This window comes from Eptesicus fuscus, chromosome 5 (genome assembly GCF_027574615.1).
Source record: "Eptesicus fuscus isolate TK198812 chromosome 5, DD_ASM_mEF_20220401, whole genome shotgun sequence".
Lineage (NCBI taxonomy): Eukaryota > Metazoa > Chordata > Mammalia > Chiroptera > Vespertilionidae > Eptesicus > Eptesicus fuscus.
Genome location: NC_072477.1, coordinates 32,427,160 through 32,446,652, shown reverse-complemented (window position 1 = coordinate 32,446,652; position 19,493 = coordinate 32,427,160). Strand labels below are relative to the sequence as shown.

Below are 19,493 nucleotides of genomic sequence, written 5' to 3'. Positions count from 1 at the left end.
CTGTTAATGTTATTGGTAAGACTTATAGTCAACAGTAGGCTATTAGTAGTTAAGTTTTTGGAGGAGTGAAAAGTTATACATGGATTTTTGACTCCATGGGGTAGGGGGTGTCTATGCCCTAAACACATTCTGTTCAAGGGTCCTGTGCCTAGTTCTGTGCTAAACACTTTGAATGCATTACTTCATCCAGTCCTTGGAAAAACCTATGAGGAAAGCACTTCCTGGTTTATCTTCTAGTCTTACTTTTCTAAAGGTTTGTGGTTGTGGGTGTGGTTTTTTTTCAACCTCTATTGAAATGGTCATACTTATTTTCTTTCACCTGCTACTACAGTAAGATGTAATAATGGATTTTCTAATACACTCATTGTTATGCTCCTGGGAAAATTCACACTTGGTCACGTGGTTTTTCTAAGTTAATGCTGAATAGTAGAAATTTCCAGTTATCTAGGTGTAATTGCTACTGGGCAAAGTCTACATAAAATGAATCCTTCAAACTGAGGACTAAGTTTTGTTAATAGTTAAGAAGCGGAAGAAGGGGTTTGAAAAATGAAACTAAAATTATGAAAGTATTATATTAAACAAATTTTGTTATTTTTCTCTAGGCTCTAATTTTTAAAATAAAATATTTTTTCAGACAAATTTATTATGTCAGAATATTCCCTATTTTATTTTTAATTTTTATAGTACAGTTGTAAATAGGATCTTTTTAACAAGTGTTTGAGGCATCATTATTTCTCAGGGGTCTTTTCTTATATGTCGGCATTCAAATTATTCTCTCTTAAAATGCCTATCATGTCACATTGTGTATCAGATGTCTTTTGTTCAGTTTTAACTGATTTACCTCTGCCAGAGCCTTTACCTGCCATTGGCTTTGGGCGCAGATTCTCAAACATCACTTTCCCTAGGCTGCATGAAAATTTGTCAACTTGTGCAAGATTTTCAACTTTACTTTGCAGTTAGTTTATATTACATATTAAGATGTCTGTCGCATACATTAAACTGAGAGGCCAGTGTGATGGGCAGGAAAAAATGCTGCTATTAAGTGGAAATATTTGTTTTGGGGACTAATTATAAAAGAATAGGAAAGTAAAGATCCCATAACATGACAATACTCAGCAATATTTTCTTTTCTATACACTTTGTAGTTACACAAACTTCAATAAGGAAGACCCCTGCATCATATTTATGAGAGAGCTTGATATATAAGCAGAAGGGGGGGGGTACTTTTACTGGAGCCCATAATTGGAATTTAGATGGTCTAGAAACTTGATGAGAAAAAAATTTTTTTTCACCTATAATGTAAATTAGCATTTTCTTCCACTTATAAACAAACCACAGTGCTATTAGCTGTGCTTCTGTTGTAACAATAGAAGTCACAGATTATTTCCATATTATGTTACAATTTTCACAGATATTATGAAATGCAGTTTATCCATATCACTACTTCAAAATTATTATAATGACCAGGTCTACCACTAAGTATTTAATTTGTAAAGGAAGCGCATATATTATTCTATCTCACTTAAAATATATTTTGATACTTGATTTTCTTTGCAATCTTATGTATCTTAGTTTCTTAGATTAGAAAGCTTCATTCTGATAAGGGATCCATCAGCGTCATGGATTCTTTAAAGGATCCATGACATAAAAAAATGATGATTAACCTTGATTTCTTTTTTTTTCTATTATATCTTAGACTATATTAATTATATCTTTTATTCCTAGTGTTGTCTCCCAATTTCCTTTAAAATTGGGCTCTTTCCTTCTTTCTCTCTCCTGAAACCAGTTTAAACACTATATTGTCCTTGAAGCTGTAAAACAATTCCCCCGTGAAACCATCTGGGCCTGGATGGTGTTTGAGAGGCAGCCCTTAGAAAACTTTCTCCATTTCTTCCCCCAAAATCAGTCTGCTTGGTTTATTTAGCTCTTCTTTAATACATTTTGGTAATTTGTATTTTCATAGAAATCGATTTCTTCCAGGTTTAAAAATTTATAAGCAACTTATTCTTACATGATTCCTTCATTTCCCTTTGCATCAGTGGTGAATTTAAAAGCAGTATTGAAGACGTCATTTTTATTTTATTAATCACAAGTCTATCTATTTTGGAAGAGTTCTAGTATAATTATGTGGGAGACATCATTTACCGTCTTTAGATGGTGCATTGTTCAGAGTCTTAAATTAGGAGCCACTATTTTAAAAATGTGAGGTTAGAAAATGAACTTTGCACCTATTCCAGGTTAATTTCTACTTATTCCCAGTTGGCAGAGGTGGTGTTGGGACTGATGCTTTGGGGCAGCTCTCTCAGTGTGCTGTGAGCAGTTCCCTCACTCAGTTTGTAAGGACCCCACAATGAAAGCCGAATATGAGAAACCCTGTTTCACTAGCCAGTAGTTGCACCCATTAGATGGACTGAGTCCCAGACAGCGGGACCGGGGCTGGGAGACCTTGCTGCTGCACATACTGGAGCATCGGGACCTTGGGAAGCCCGTGGTCTGTGCCGGGGAGACTGACCCCAGAAAGGCAGCTGTAACCAGGCAGCGGGAATCTCAGGGGTCACATAGGTCTGACCTTAAAAATTAAGAGTCTAAGGTCACTAGAAAAGCATGAAGATTTTCTGAGGTGTTTTGCATCTTGAAAAAAGAAAAAAATAATTTAGGGAGTATTTTGGACTATCAAACCTGCTCAAACATCAAGTGCAGGTAGATTCATTACACATTTTCCCCTTTCTTTTATCATGCAGCCACTCTCCAGAGGGACCGAATCTTCAAACATTTTACCAGGAAGCGCCAAAGGGCTATGCGAAGGCGAGTCCACCAGATCAATGGACACAAGTTCATGGCCACGTACCTGCGGCAGCCCACCTACTGCTCTCACTGCAGGGAGTTTATCTGGTAAGAGGTCCCTGACTTCTCTCCTAAGAGTCCCGTCTCAGAAGGAGAAAACAGTTTCATATCTGCAGCATGAATGGAGGGCTATATTTTTGTGCAAATTTCTGTCATTTTGTTTAAGGCAGAGGCACTTGGTTCAGGGTAATTTCTGAATATCAATCAGTTACTTTGTATTCTGCTTTTTGTTGTGTGTGTATTTGTGTTTTTGTGTGTGTGTGTGTGTGTGTGTGTGTGTGTGTGTGTGTGTGATGACTTTGGATTTTATACCTTTCAGCAGTCATAATCCAAGGTTAGTTGGTGTTTCTATCATTTTTAACCAAGAACAGAGTCTTGTCTAAATGAAAAGCCCTAACCTGGATGTTGATAAGAGGCCTACAAATGTGCTATCACAGCTATAGTCTTTAGGAAAAAGTTCCGACTGCATTTTCTGTTGAAGAGACCAGAAGCTGCAGCATCTTTGAGCCCATTTTCTCCTTTGCAGCAGTCTGTGCATCCTGGTTAGCTGAGGCCCCTCCTCTCCCTGTGGTTTGCTGACCCAAAGGGTGACTGTCCATTCACACCATTCTGCTTCCCTCCTTCCTGTGACCTGCCAGCCCTGTAGGCATTTGTGGTGACAACCTGTGACCTCAACTAAGGTTCTGAAAGGAAACTTATTTAATTTCACTAAATTTTTTTCCACCAAGGAAACATTAACTCCCACCCAAGTAGCCTTGTCTGCCCCCCCTCCCCTTTCTCTCCCTCTCTCTCTCTCTCTCCCTCCCTTTCTCTTCCTCCCTCCCTCTCCCTCTCCCCCTTTTTTTCTCTCTCATACACACACACAATATTGGTATATGCGTTACATATACATGGTTAAAAGTATGAGCTCTGGAATTCAATATCATCACCAACTAGATGTGTGAACATAGATAAGTTATATTACCCATTAGTGTCTCCTCAATAAAAAAAAATATGTTTTTATTGATTTCAGAGAGAGGAAGGGAGAGTGAGAGACTGAAACATCAATAATGAGAGAGAATCGTTAATTGGCTGCCTCCTGCATACCCCCTACTTGGGATTGGGCCTGAAACCCCAGCATGTACCCTGCCTGGGAATGGAACCCTGACCTCCTGATTCATGGTTCAATGGTCAACCACTGACCACACTGGTCAGGCTGTACAATAAACTTCTATATAGTGAGTAAAGTGCCAGGCCCTATTCTTAGTATTTTTCATTACCAACTCTTTTTATTTTCATGATAACCCTATGAAGTAGGTCCTGTGACCATTATCCCTTTTTATAAGCAAACTGTGGCTCAAAGAAGTTAACAACCTTCCCTAAATCACACTCAGGCCGCCTGGCTTCAGGGTCTTTGCTCTATGATATATGATCTATATCCTGTGGGCTTAGTAAAATGTGGTCTTTGTTCATTGGAGTAAGAATTATATCACCACCACCAGAGCCCATACTGGGGAGAGAGAGATGAAAGCTGTGGGCATCATGGACATATTGTGGCTGCACTTCTGCTCTCCCTGGACTCCCGAGTGATGTGGGCAGCAGGGAGAGAGAGGGCACTTCAGGTCAGGCAGCTGCCTTGGGCTCATCTGTTTGTATGTGTACCTGCATCCATTTACTTCACCCTCTGCAGATCTTTGTGTGAATGGGAGAGAGAATGCCATGCAAGGTGGTGCAGTGACACTTCAGGCTGAGGCTCAGACACACACACACACACACACACACACACACGAGGGTTGGTTTTCAGGAGAATTTGGGAGATTGCCATAGAGGCAGTGGAATGAGAATTGCCAATACCCACTCGTTCCTATCATCTAGAACCTTCTAATCCATCACATGGTTTCCTCTGTGTCTTGTGGTAACAAACAAGGGCTCAAGAAGCACATATCCCTGCTTCTTCTCTGAAAATGTGTTTTTAATCAAAGACTAGAGGATGAAATTTATGTTCCTTAAGTACTGTAATTATAGGAGCATTCTTGCTGAAATATTCAACTGATGGTAATTTTTTTTCTCTGTTGTCTTGAACAGGGGAGTATTTGGAAAACAGGGTTATCAATGCCAAGGTAAGAAAAATGTTTTTAAAGCTACAGTTAATCTTGTTCCTATGTTAAAAAGTATTTATAGCAAGAGGAAACAGGATGTATTCCATTAATATTGCAATAACTCTCTGAAGGTCACATGTGACCCCCCCCCCACACACACACACAATAGAATTATGTACAATTCCTTAGTTTTATTTAAATTTTGGCTATGTTTTTTTAAAATATGTTTTGATTGATTTCAGAAAGAGGAAAGGAAAGAGGGTGAGAGAGAGAAACATCAACAATGAGAGAGAATCATTGATAATCTGCCTTCTGCATGTCCCACACTGGGGATCAAGCATGTGCCCTGTTTCATTGAAAAAAATCAATAAAATTGATAAGCCTCTAGCCAAGCTAACTGAAAAAAGCCAACATGCCTCAGAATAAAGGATTTTCTTTGTGAATGATGGTTTTGAGATCCCCTCATATAAAAAGATCAGTTCTCTGGGAAGGTTCAATCTGGTTCTTCTGAGAATTCCATCTGATGAAAGTTATATTGGTCTTAAAGTATAGTTCTGTTTGTTGACATGTCATCTATCTTTATGCATTTAATCCTAAAAGCTCCCACATGTCTTGAAAGATCTTTAAAATTATACATATTTTCAGACTGCTTCATTGCACATGTTCATCCTCTACATCTGCACGATGTCAGATGTCTAGATGAAAACGAAAAAGTTATTCAGAAAGTTCTAAATATTCAAATGGTTGATTGCATCATTCTGCAGATATTTAATGAATGCCTACTTTGTTCAAGGCATCATGCTGGCTGGGAATTCTGAGGGCATTAAAGGCTATAGGTGGACAATTTGAAATGAGGGGGCAGGCTAAAGGTACGAGGTTGGAGGAGGGAAAGACGGCTTTAGCCTAGAAGGGTAACCACGGTGGTGTATTTTCATGGAAGAGACATTTGTAAAAGTTGTGCCTTGTTATACATCTAAGATTTAGTCAGGTGATAGGATTGTGAAGGGCCTAGAGAGTGTAGGGGGAGGGTGAAGCCTTGCTCCCAGAGAGCAAGAGTCTCATTTTTATTGGAACAAAGAACTCCCTTAGAAAAAATATGACCCATAAGCTTGGGATAGACTTTGGGGGGCCTGCAACCTGGCTGGAAGATTTGAAAGCTATTGATTGACAGTTCAGCTCAAGGGGTGAGGTAACTAAAATCATGCTGTGAGAAGATTCCTCTGGAGATGGGGACAGGAAGGATGAATTAAGCTCAGGGCTTGAATAAGAGTAGTTTAGCGTGAGCAAAGGCCCAGTTAGGATGCTGGTAAAGAAAACAGGGAGGACAGGAGCACTGCCTGCTCTCCTGTGGGCCGGACATCCAAATAAGCACCTTGGCTTGGTGCAGCCCTTGTTGACTCTAGTGTCACTGACAAGACGGTGAGCCTCCAATAAATGTATTAATTGTGGATTTAATTTCCTAGTGTGCACCTGTGTCGTCCATAAGCGCTGCCATCATCTAATTGTTACAGCCTGCACTTGCCAAAACAATATTAACAAAGTGGATGCAAAGGTAAGAGGATAGCAGTTTGCTAATGAGGTGCCTGCATGATCTTTCTCCCTCTCTCCTTCTTCTCCCTCTCCCTCTCTTTTTCTCTTTTTCTCCCTCCCCCCCTCCAATTCCCACACTCCTTGATGCCAATGGTGGGATCAGAATTGAAATTTCTCTCCTTTTTACTTTATGGCATTTTTGCTTCTGTACTTGTGTAGCATGACCTGTCCTTGAGATGATCCCTTTAGTGATCAGCTGGGTATGGGCGGGAGGGGTTCAGTTCTTCTCATTTGAAGAGAGCTTTGAGGGAGTGAAAAGATCCGTGAGTTTGGCATCAGATGACTAGGATCTGAGTGCAGGATCATCCTCTGCTAGCTAGCTTCTCTCTCAGCCTCATCTTTAAAATGGGAGCAATGCTTCCCTCGTGACATTTTTGTGATGGTTAAACAAGATGGAAATGATGTGATGAGTATGCTGTTAACTATAAATTGTGCTTCCTAAATAAGGCGACTGTTGGCTTGTTCCAGCCTCTCAAGACGTTTCAGGGTGGATGCATATCTGTACATGAGTGACCCTCACTCGTGCCACTTGCATCCCATTGAGCTGGGGTGGGCATTATTCTAAACTCTGGAGGTAGAAAGCAGGATTGTTGCTGACAGTTAGCTGTGGATTTACAGACGCATTGGAATGTCTGACTCTGGAACTCACTGGTTCTTTATTGTCCACAGACTAGGATTGCTAAAGAGTGCACAGAGAGGAGTGTGTGCTCTCTTGCATGAGAAAGAGGTCAGAAAAGTTGCAAGAGGAGTAATAATTGCCTCATTCTTTGGGTGTGTGGATGTGTTGTTGTTGCTCTACATTGTGACATAGACCGTAGAGCCCATGCCTAGTCTAAATATTTGCTGGAAATAGTGTGATTACACTTGACCTTAGCCAAAAGGCCGGGAAGTGCTTATATGTGAGATTAAACCTTTGCACTCAGAGGTCAGGATGCAAATGCCACATAAAGACTGGAAGGGCTGAATGTCACTTGATCGTCACTTCGGAATGAATTTCTTCTGTGGTTCCATGTCCTCTGGGTGCCACCTTCTCTCCCCACCCCCCACCTTTTGACACAATTTCTGGAAGAACGTGTGATGATAGCAAGTGTATGTAGTCTGTGAAAGACCTGTTTAATCCTGAAGTTAAAGAGTTCTAGGGAATAGATATGGGTGTGAGGGCACTGGCAGGGAGAAAAAAGCCTGAATATAAAAGATGAAAGGAAAAATTTCATTTCTGTTTATCTCCCCCAAATGGTGAACAGTCTAATTAATCCATGGCACACGTTTCTTTCCAGTCCTTCTCATTAGAAAATGTGCTTAGTCTGCTCGGTAAGGCCCAAGTAATTACTTGTGGCTGAGCAGTAAAGTAATATACCAGCTCGGGTGTCATAGTAACACTCCGCGTTTGGTAGGCTCCTGTTACAGGTTTTACAAAAGATGTTGGTGTGGGACTTCAGCTCTTGTCCCCTGCTTCCTTTTTACAGATCGCTGAACAGAGGTTCGGAATCAACATCCCGCACAAGTTCAGCATCCACAACTACAAAGTGCCAACATTCTGCGATCACTGTGGCTCCCTGCTCTGGGGGATAATGCGACAAGGACTTCAGTGTAAAAGTGAGTTGCTGGGCACCCACTTCTTCATGAGGCCACCAGGATGCAGGCTTTTGGAATTCTGTAGGTTCAGAATCTGGCCCTGGACTGATGGTTTTAGATACTTTGTCAATTAACATCTTAGTGGTTCTATAGTTGTGGATCCCTTGTCAGGCATGGACAGGGAGCTACGTTTGATTCACAGATTTCCTAACCATGGAATACCAAGTCAGTTGTTAATCTCAGTGTTCTAGCTATTTAGTGCTGAGTATAGACTCATCCTTGTGTGTTTTAATAGGTGTTTAAAAAAAGGGGAAAAAATGGGAACTTCATCAGAAATGGAAGGAGTAGGAAGTGAGGTTGCCCAAAAGAGAAGCTTGGGTGGCGAGTAAGGCCTGGCAGGAGAGTAGGTCCGATGACCGCACCGAGATGAGCAGGAGGTGAGTTGTAAATGTAACTCAAGCTGCCCTGGTCTCTTCAAGGAGTATGTGGTAGAGATGGAGGTAGGTGGAGTGAAGGACGCTTAACTTCTCTCACTGTGCCCAGTGGAACACACTCTTGAAGCTTTTGCCTCAGCAAAGGTTCTGGGCATAAGGGCTGACCCCTGTGCAGTTAGGAGTTGGAGAGCTCTTGGCCTTGCGTCACCTCCCATTAAGTGTTGCTATGGCAATCTGGTTGTCATGGGTGCACTGTTGAAATACGTGTGAATTTCATCCAGATGCTTGAGACACACCCTGAGTCACGAGGGGAGGCGTCCGGTCAGCTTCCATGGGCCGCCTGGACTTCCCAAGCCTGCTTCTGTCAACAAAAAGGGACCGGTCATTTGTTTCCAAAAGGGCGATTCTTTTCTCTCCCTAGAACACCATTTCATAATACTTATTTCATCTAATCAAGACAGTCGGTTCATGTGTAGCTTTGGCTTTGGCCTGCTGGATCCTGCGCTGGATGGTCTCCCCTGGGGGGTGGGTTTCCAACATGAAAGTCACGTTCTGCTTTTGTGCAGTTGTTGCTGCCAGGCGGAGCCACGCGTGGGGCTCATCGGCATCGTTCTTGTCCCTGCTGGCCCTGAGGGTAGCATGCCTACAGCGGTCTGGCTCCTACAGTTTGTGCTTTTATGTCACCTTCGGCTTTAGAAAGGCCACTGGAGGCTTGTGTGTCCCCATAGCAGCTTCTTCAAGGGAAAGAGGGGGACTTCCCGTGGAGCTCATAAAGCGTGGCCTCAGGGCCCCTCCCTTGCAAGGACACCCCCAGAGTCCTCCACTCGACTGGAGGTTCTTTCTCTGAAAGAGCCCACCGCACCCTAAATTACATAAACTCAGGCCCTCAAAACCTGAATTACATCTCTGCTCCTGTCCAGAGATGCAGGGACCCTCCCGAAATGGGTTCGTTGCTGCTGCTTCGGGGCCCCTCCCATCAGCAGGCCACGGGAGGGAGCTGGATTAGAACTTTCAGCTGGTGAAACCTCAGGTCCTTCGTCATCCCAAGTCAGTTTCCTCTGCACAGGAGTCTAGCTTGCTTCACTCTCCTCTTCCAACTGCCATTTACCATGACCTTTAAAAACCTGGCTCCGCCCCCCCCACCCTCATGAAGAAGTTAGAACCGCAGGCTGCAAGCTCTGAGAACCACACCCCACAGGATGCAGGCCCCGGGCTGTGAGGGCTCCGACCACAACAATACTCAGAAAGAAAGCTTCACTGAGAGGTTTTTCTCTCCCAAACACCATTTCCATCCTGTTTGAACAGCAGATCTCCATGCAGCCTGTAGGCTGCCACCTCTTATTGAGAGAGAGAAGGCAAAGCGTAGTCAGTTGGCATGATTCTTGTTACTCAATTGACAATTGATGGGACGTTCTCATCTCTATTGAATCGTGCTGTTAAATCGGCAGTAGCTGTTGCACATGATTTAGATGCATGCCTTTCATCAAGTCACAGTGGGAGGAAAATGTATTTGAAATTTATTATTCTTCAGGATGCCAGGCTTTCTGCTTCTGCACAAAGCAGAAATAGATGAAAATGCCAGGGGTTATTATGAGTGTTAAGTTTAATTTTATGAGAAGGCGGCGGTGTTGTTCAGCCCATATAATTCCTCTGTCAGCGCGGTGCCGGTCGTTAGCATTCTCCTTCGCTGCGCACGTTGCCCTGGGTCCTCTCTGAGTGTGATTCCCTTCTCTCCCCTGCAGTCTGTAAAATGAACGTGCACATCCGGTGTCAGGCGAACGTGGCCCCGAACTGCGGGGTGAACGCGGTGGAGCTGGCCAAGACGCTGGCGGGGATGGGCCTCCAACCCGGAAATATTTCTCCAACCTCGGTGAGACTTGCTTTCTTTCACGATGGCATTCAGGAGTTGTTCAGATGTGGTAAGCCTGAAGGAGCGCACGTGGCATAATCAAAGTCCCTAATCTCAGCAAACACAATGAACAGATTTATTGCATTTTTAAAGAGCAGTTTGTTTAGTGAATCAGAGTCTATATCTACACTAATAAAAGAGTAAGATGCAAATTGACCGTACCTTCACAACACCCACCAGCCAATCAGGAGTGAGTATGCAAATCAACCCAACAAAGATGGCGGGTTAATTTGTATACACAGGTGCCGAGCGGCCTGGGGCGGGGCGGGATGCTTGCATCGTCGCCATGGCGAAGGCAGTGCCAGCAGCCAGGGGAAGGAAGACCCATTCTTGCATGAATCTTTGTGCATCGGGCCTCTAGTACAATTATATGACAAGAAATAATGAGCGTGCAGATAAGCAAGAAGTAGAAAAAGGATTTTTAAAAATCAGCTTCCTGTGAGTGTGATCTGGTAAAAAGCGGGGCCTTGGTGGGGCCCAGGCTGTGCAGTTGCCCCATAACAATGGGCTCAGCTTCCTCCTCTCTTAAGGGGTTGAACTTGAAGCTATCTGAGTTTCTCCACAGCCCTGGTATTGCAGTTCTATCATTTTGTTCATGGGTTACAGATCTGTCTCTCAAGTTCATTGACAGATAGGAACTCCTGCCTCTCAGGTCCTGGGAGTGGGTGGAGTCATGTCCGTTGCCTTGGACACGTTTTGTCTTGCCCCCCCCCTGCGTGACCTCCCTACCTGCTGTTTTCTATTAGAGCCTCGGACACTTTCCAGGCACACGACCTATTGCTGCCTTCCTGGCCCGTGGTCAGCAGAGAGCTGGGAGGGAGCCATGGCTATGGCTGTGATCTTTGAAAGGCAGAGCTTGATACTGACAGACGATTCAGGAGAACTCTAGACTTAGCTACTCAAGGTGTCTGGGTGCTTAGGAGAGGAGGTACAGTCACTATCGGGTTCTTGGTTATCCAGAACATGTCAGCTAAGCACCCCATTTCCTTCTTACTGAAGGACACCTGGTAAATGTTGTATGTCTTGATATTTCAGGAAGGCATTGGCAAAGTCCATCAGTGTTTCTGTCTTATGTAGAGACAGGCAGGATGCTAATACCACAGGGGTGGGATTGGGGGCGGGGAGGGGTGTCTGATGCACAGGACAGCTGCTCCTGAAGAGCACAGATGAAAGATCTCAACCTCAACCAGAGCTTCTAAAATACGATGGGAATAAGATAAACCATGTGGCCACCTGTCGTATACCACCAAGTATCTCTCATATTCTGATATCCTATATAATAAAAGCATAGGTGGTGTCACATGCGACATCATCAAAGATGGCCGCCACAAGATGGCCGGCAGGGGAGGGCAGTTGGGGATGATCGGGCTGGCGGGAGGGCAGTTGGGATCAATCAGGATGGCAGGGGAGCAGTTATGCATCAATCAGGCCAGCAGGGGAGGGCAGAAGGGGGCGATCAAGGTGATAGGGGAGCAATTAGGCATCAATCAGGCCGGCAGGGGAGCAGTTAGGGGGCGAACAGGCCTGCAGGGGAGGGCAGTTAGGGGTGACTACGCTGGCAGGGGAGGGCAGTTAGGGGCAATCAGGGCGGCAGGGGAGCAGTTAGGCGTCGATCAGGCTGGCAGAGGAGTGGTTAGGGGGTGATCAGGCTGGCAGGCAGAAGCGGTTAGGGGCAATCAGACAGGCAGGTGAGCAGTTGGGAGCCATCAGTCCTGGATTGTGAGAGGAATGTCCAACTGCCCATTTAGGCCCAATCCCTCGAGGGGTCCCAGATTGGAGAGGGTGCAGGCTGGGCTGAGGGACACACACCCCCACCCTGTGCACGAATTTCGTGCACCGGGCCTGTAGTTTAATAATGAGAAAACCAAAGTTACCTGTTACTTTATAATACACTTTAAAAAGAGGCAGAGAATCTTAAGTCTATCAAAAGAGAAGAATGGGTTAAAAAAATAGATTGGGAAACACTGGCATGGAGCTTTCTGCCAGTGCCAGCCCAGCCAGGGGAAGTATTGAAGTGGAGGAAGTGAAATTCAAGCAGGTGAAATTCTTCTATCTTTGATAAATGTGTGTTCAGAGATCTGGAGGAGAAATTATTAAAACAATTGGATTTGTAAGACGATCCATTTTATATCTTGCTATCACTGTTTTATTGGGTTGAAAGATAAAATCCTTATAGTTTCAGGCTATTGCAGTTGTTTATTGCAAACACTGTTTAGACGTTGCCCCAGATAAGCTTTCTAAAAAAATCGAAATAGGTCAGAAGGTCCAGGATGTTCGACTTTTGATCTGTTGTTTAGTGGTAACTTGCATCACAAATGTCCCAAGGTGGACATCTGCAAGTCACCTTGCCTTTAGGGAGCACCCTCACCATGATGGGGCTTGTCCCACTGGGATGGGGCTGGAGATCCCACTGAGGAGGCCATACTTCTGGTTCGGTGTGATGAGACTGGAACATGCATTGTGCTGGTGGTCGACCTTTCTAGAGGGCAAGTGCCTATATATCAGAGACCTTCAAAATTCACACTTTGGCTTAAAGAATTCCATTTCCAGAAAATTATCTTAAGAAAATAGATTATGAAGAACATGATAATGATGATGATTATAATGAGGACAACACAGCTCAGGTTTATTGAATGCCGCCTATAAAGCACATTCAATAATAAAGCACCAATCTAAGTGCTTTATTTGCATTTATTCCTTTACTCCTCATAGTAACTCATGTAGCAGGTGCCATAACATCCCCTTTGGTAGAAGAGGAAACTGAGGCACAGAGAGGATGGGTAGGTAACTGTGCCAAGGTCACTGGGTCAGGTGCAGAGCTCTGACTGGAACCCAGGCAGCCTGCTTGGAAGGCTAGACACCTACTCATCCTGTTCACTGTGGTATTATTTATATTAGTAAAACTGGGAGGCAACCTGTATTTCTAACAGCAGGGGAATTAGTGAATAAATTGTGATACATTCACAAAATGGAGTATTGGACAGCCCTTACAACTCTTGTTTTTTGGAGGATATTTAAAGATATGGAAAATACACATGACAAAACATTGAATAAAAATGTGGTTATGAAATGATTTTATTATATTTTTTAAATATTATCAAGTGTGAAGGCAGACATGTGTATGTGTGTGTAATGGTTTTTACATTTTTTGTTTTTGAGGGAGGCTGGTGAGATCATTTAAAATTTTATCTCTCATACTTTTGTTCATTGTCCAAGTTTTTGCATTGAATTTTATTTCTCATGTAATTTTAAATATTGTATAAATAATGTTGCTTTATTCATTCAAGTCCTCATATGGAGCCCTTGATCCTCTGAGCCATTATTGAAGACCTCTCTTTGTAGGCAGTGGACACCAGGTGGCGCTCTTGGAACCTGACCACCCTGGAGAAATCCACTGCAAAAAAAACCAAAAAAACGAGGGATCAGACTAAGGCGTTTTTTTGTGTTTCTATATGTGCCCACTTGAGCATAAATAGATATGGCTTAGATATATTTTTAAATGATTTTCCCCAAAAATACAGTAAACACAGATCAGGGGGTCATCTTGAATGGCAAAACCCGATCACATGTCAAGCTGAATTGATCTTACCCCACATGTTGTATTAAGTGTTGAAGCTGCAAATAAGGTCTTCTCCACCCATAAATGCTTCATGTGCACACTGTGAGTTCTGATGCCATGTATTCCTTCTCCTCTTTACAGAAGCTCGTTTCCAGATCAACTCTAAGACGACAGGGAAAGGAGAGCACCAAAGAAGGAAATGGGGTTGGGGTTAATTCTTCCAACCGGTTTGGTATCAACAACTTTGAGTTCATCCGAGTGTTGGGGAAGGGGAGCTTTGGGAAGGTGAGTCTTGGTTTTCACTGTTTGGATTAAAGTAAGCATGTTATGTGTATGTTGTGTGTGTGTGTGTGTGTGTGTATACACACTCCCATTTCCCATGTATCCTTCCCTTTCTGCCCTGTGTGTGCCCACACCCTAAGAACTGCAAGAGTTCTCATGCGCCTCCCACCGCTTTGCCACAGGTGATGCTCGCAAGAATAAAAGAAACAGGAGACCTCTATGCCGTGAAGGTGCTGAAGAAGGACGTGATCCTGCAGGATGACGACGTGGAGTGCACAATGACGGAGAAAAGGATCCTGTCCTTGGCCCGCAATCACCCCTTCCTCACTCAGTTGTTCTGCTGCTTTCAGACCCCTGTGAGTATGACTCGGATTCACCACCTCCGTGGCCTCCTTTCTTAAAGGGTTGAGACAATAAGATGTCAAAGATTTCATAAAGTAGAATATCAGAAACTTTAGGGCCATGAGTTCCCTTGGTAGGGCCATCTGAAGGTACCCACGGGCTCCTGATGACTGTGGGAGAAAGTGGAAACCAATGAACTAACCAGTTTCTTTCATGCTGTCCCGAAGAAGGATCACATTGAAGGCCATGTCCCACAGTTATAAAAGTCTTTATGGTAAGTCTTCTCTAGCAGAGTGAAGGTTACCAAAATCTAAGGATAGAGTAAAGGTCATGGGCTGCTTATCTTGGTGACTTTGACCTTGGCTTCACTCCTAAATGTTTAACAAGAGCTCAGACCAGGGTAGGCCCAGAGAGGGCACCTTGATCTGTAATGTCCCAAGGCATTGTTCCTGGCCTTGACCAGAGACCCTTGCCTTCATTCTGTGGACTGATCCTGGGATTCAAGTCTGTCTACCCTCTAATGGTGTGCAGTTAGAAATGCAATGCTTTTGGCTGCAGTTAGCAGAATACCCAACCAACCATAGTTTATGAAATAAACAGAAAGGATGAGTTTAGCTCTTTAATATAAACGTTTTTCTGGAGGATTCTGGTGGTAGCAATGTTAGGGTTGACTTAGTTGCTCAGTGACATTGGACATCTCTTCCCCTTGGGGTCTCAAGTTATTTGCCACAATGCTAAACATCACACCTTCCTGGGGCAGCATCCAGAGGAGGAAGCATGGGGCCAGAGGCACAGGGCTTCATGGGCCACCCTCATTTTATCAGAGAGAGAAACTTCTTTCTAGACTTGAATCACCTGCTCACCTTTAGCTGCAAAGAAGGCTGGAAGATCAAATATCTAGCGAGGGGTAAGCTGCTTTACCATGATAGACTCCCACCAACCATGACTCATCCCCTGGGGCAGGCCACTGTGCTGCCCAATTATCACTGAGCTTCTATTGTCAATGAAGAGGGAAGATGGCTCCTGAGAAGTCACCAAGAGAGTCTGCCAAGGTGTTTTAGAACCTTCTTGTAGTCCAAGGCATTCTGGGAAAGTGAATTTGGGACATGTACCTTGACTGTGCTACCATCAGGGCAATAGAGGTGGGAGCAGGATAGGAACATCCCACCTGATCCAGGGATGATGCAGTGCAATTCTAGGGAACCAGAGGGTGAGTTAGAATTTAGTTAGGCAAAAAGAGAATGAGGGCAGATATGCCATAGAGGGTAACAGCAGTTGCACAAGTGTGGCTGTGAGCAAGACCATGAGGGTGAATACGGCCAGCATGTGTGAAGTATGGAGGTTGAGGAAGGGCCTGGTGAGAATTGAAGCTCAGAGGTGGCTGGAGCTGGCCTGTGAAGGGCCTTGTGGGCTGCGTTAAGGAACATGGATTCTAGTCCTAAGAGCAAATGGAAGGAATTTAAGCGGAGATATGGCATATCAGATTGCATTTTTCAACTAGAAAACTAGTTGTTTGCAATAGGTAATATAAGCATCCTCCGATATCCATATCCTCTCTCTGAAAGACACAATTATTACTGATTTCATGTGTAGACTTTCAAAGAATATTTTGTACATGAAAGCATACATGCATACCAATTATGCATTCATATTTTTTTTTAAATACAAATGGTGGTATACATTGCCCACCATACTATACCTTATTTTGTTGAAAATGTAATAATATATCTTGGTGATTATTTCATATTTGTATATACATAACTGCCTCATTTTTAATGACTGCATAGTGTTCCATTTTGAGCCATGACACAATTTATTTTACTTGTTTCCTATTGCTGTGTACCCAGTTGGTTGTACCCAGTCTCTTATTTCAATCAGTGTTGCAGGGAGTCTCCTTGTGCTTCTTCTATCTTTACATATTGTGCTGTTATTTCTATACTAGTGGCCCAGTACATGGATTCATGCACATTGAAAGGAAATTTTTAATTAGAAAGTGTTTGGTGGGGTGGGACTGGGCAAGATGGGCCAGACATGCCCTGGAGCCAACCTCCCCTGTTCCCTCCCCAGCCGGCCACACCTGGGGCGGTGCTGCGGCTCGAAGGGCATCTGCGGTCACTGCAGCTCAGCAGTAAACCAAATTCAGGGCCGACAGTGCCCCAGCAAAAGCATAACCCACGGCCAAAGGTGGAATCGCATGGCCCGGAGAGGAACTGGACTCCCTCCTCTCTGGTTCCGGGGTGTGTCACCTGAGAACCACCACTGCCAAGTCACGGCAGCTTGGCAGCTCCTGTGTTGAACATCTGCCCCCTGGGGATCAGTGTACATCATACCTACTGGCCTGTTAGATGGTTGGACAGTCGCTTAGCCTTTTATATATGTAGATGATACACTATATGAAGTTGTATTGCTTGTTAAAATTTTGACTGGGTCCAATTGGCCTTCTCCCCCACAGCGGTTAAAGACAGCTAACATTTTACCACCTATACACTAGGCATTGTTAAGTGCTTTATGTATACTATCTCATTAATCCTACAGGAACCCTGTGAAGTAAGTTCTATTGGCATTACTCCCATTTTACATATGCGGAATCTGAGGCACAAAGAAATTTAGCTTCCAAGTGGCAGCAGTTTTGGATCCAGGCAGTCTGACTACAGAGCCCAGGTCCTTACCACTTGCTTGCTGAATTCCTAAATTCACATGCCCAGACCACAAGAGGACCAATTTCCCCCCACCCTCCATCACAGCTTGCTATCTATCGTTTTGATGATCGGAGGGATTGAAAAATGGTTCTTCTGAGTTCTGATTTGCCTTTCTCTGACTGTGAGTGAAGCTGAGCATTCACAGATATTTAAAGGTCACCTGTGTTCAAATCCTTGTTGTAAACAGCCATGTGCAGCCTGGAGCATGGGTGGGGCAGGGAAGGTTGGAAGCTGGGAGCCTGGAGGATGCATTAAAGGGGACACACAGTGTGTCCTCCATGCTCTCCAAGCACATCGGAAAGAACGGGAGTGGCAGCTAATAGCTTCTTAGGCCACGTGCCCCCTGCACTCGTTCCTTCCTCCTCAGGGTCTGCGCTCCTGGAGGCCACACCCTCCTCACCTCATGGTCTGTGGTGCTTCCAGGCAGCCCTGGCTTCCATGCTGTCCTGTCACCCCTCCCCTGGTTCTCTGTTCCCAGGCCTGGGGTCCATGGTTCTTGTGGAATTCCAGTTTTGCTGTCCTCACTGCTGCCTAGACTGTCCCCGAAATCCTGTTTCCTGTGCTCTGCACTTTGCCTGCTATACAGCCCTTTCCCGTCCTCACGCCCTTCATCCAGATGTTTTCTCGGAGACGAGTGGGGTGACAGCTGGGGCTTGAAACACTCTCGTGAGAAAGGATGGGCGATACCGGTCACCCGCCTGCATCTCAGGCTTGAGCCTTGTGCTCATACCATGAACCAAATGGCAGGGCAGCTATGGCTCAGGTCATCCTCCCAGGACCTGAGCCAAAAAGCAGACGGCTTCCTGTGACATTAGGTCAGATGATCTTAATCAGCTGGTAACCTTTGAGTCAGACAGTGGGCAGGCATTTAGTGAACCTAGTCTGGTTGTGCAGCAGCTGTTGTCTCAAGTTACTCGCATGAACAAATAATGAGGTGTCTCATACCCAACTCCAGGGAGTCCCTGCAATTCCATAGAGGCAGTCAGGTGTCATGGACAGTTAGATTTCGTTATGGTAGAGTAGAACAAGAAATTAACTTGGAACAGATTAGTACCCCAATGAAAGTAATGTGTACAATGCAGAATTTTCTAGGAGAGTATAAATTATACAATACACCAAAATATTAGTGGCCACATGGTTTCCAGTGTTCATCAGGTTCAGCCTTCATGAGCATGGGCGATCTTTTTCCCAGTGGCATTTCCTGTGTGGCCACAAGGTGGCAGTCGTCACTGCAAGGTGATTTTTCTTTCTCCACCAGACAGAAACACATCAGGGTTGAGAATTTGTGCTTTGTAGTAGATGTCTCCCAAGCAAAGGAGAAAGGGAATTTTCTGCTGCCCTAAACCCAGACAACAAAATAGGAGGAACCAGCTTAAAAGAATCAAGTGGGTTTCTCTCATGCTGAGGGCAGAGATGCACAGTTTTCATGTTGCTGTGGTTTATGACTTCTTTCAGGTTTGCAAGGTACCAGACTCCACAACATGTGCGGCATTTGCTTGCTGTGCATCTGTCCATCTGTCAGAAATCCTCAGTGACTATCCCCATTTGCTGTTGAGAAACTCACTGTAAAGAACAGAACAGGCTAGGGACTCTGAGAAATTACAGCAGGCAGATCGTTACTTTCCAGCTACTGCGCCTGGCAGGCCCCGGCCTCTAACGTGAGATGCTCACCAGTGTGCAATGCTGGGCTGTGACAGCCTCCCAGGGAGAAATCTGCAAAGTGTCGTTTCACGGTGAAGAGCCTGTGGAAACGGCTCTCCTCTCCTGTCCAGCCCTGCGGAATGAGCGCCTCCGAAGGCCAGAGAAAGGGGGAAAGACTCTTGCTGAGGGTTCCTCAGACTGTAAGTGGCGGAGACAAGGTTCAGCTCTGGGTCAGGCTGACTCTGGGGCCCCCCGCTGTGGGCTCGGACCCAGCCGTCCCTGGCCTTCTACCACATGTAGGTCGTTGATTCAGCATCTCCTTAGGCACCTCCTCCCATCTGCCCTGGCTCCCTCCAGCCTGCTGGGAGGAAGCAGCATTGCCCTCGGAAAGGGCAGACCTGCGTTCCTCCAACTTAGTGCTGCTCCGTCTGAATGGCTTTGTGAGCCTACCGTAACATGCCTTTGAACCTTAAGGTCCTCATGGTTAAAATGAAAGCAGGACTGCTGTGAGGGCCAAAGGAGAGGATGCAGACATGCTTT

At 44.7% G+C, this 19,493-nt stretch overlaps 1 protein-coding gene across 1 annotated transcript in view; it reads left to right on the top strand.

Annotated features, from left to right (window-relative positions):
• PRKCH (protein kinase C eta) overlaps positions 1-19,493 on the top strand; it is a 221,949-nt gene that overhangs the window by 120,909 nt on the left and 81,547 nt on the right. The window contains exons 3-9 of the mRNA XM_008138975.3: positions 2,742-2,892; positions 4,909-4,943; positions 6,386-6,474; positions 7,979-8,108; positions 10,264-10,391; positions 14,131-14,274; positions 14,454-14,627. Of these exons, the coding sequence (XP_008137197.1) occupies positions 2,742-2,892; positions 4,909-4,943; positions 6,386-6,474; positions 7,979-8,108; positions 10,264-10,391; positions 14,131-14,274; positions 14,454-14,627 (851 nt within the window). The remainder of the gene's footprint in view (positions 1-2,741; positions 2,893-4,908; positions 4,944-6,385; positions 6,475-7,978; positions 8,109-10,263; positions 10,392-14,130; positions 14,275-14,453; positions 14,628-19,493) is intronic.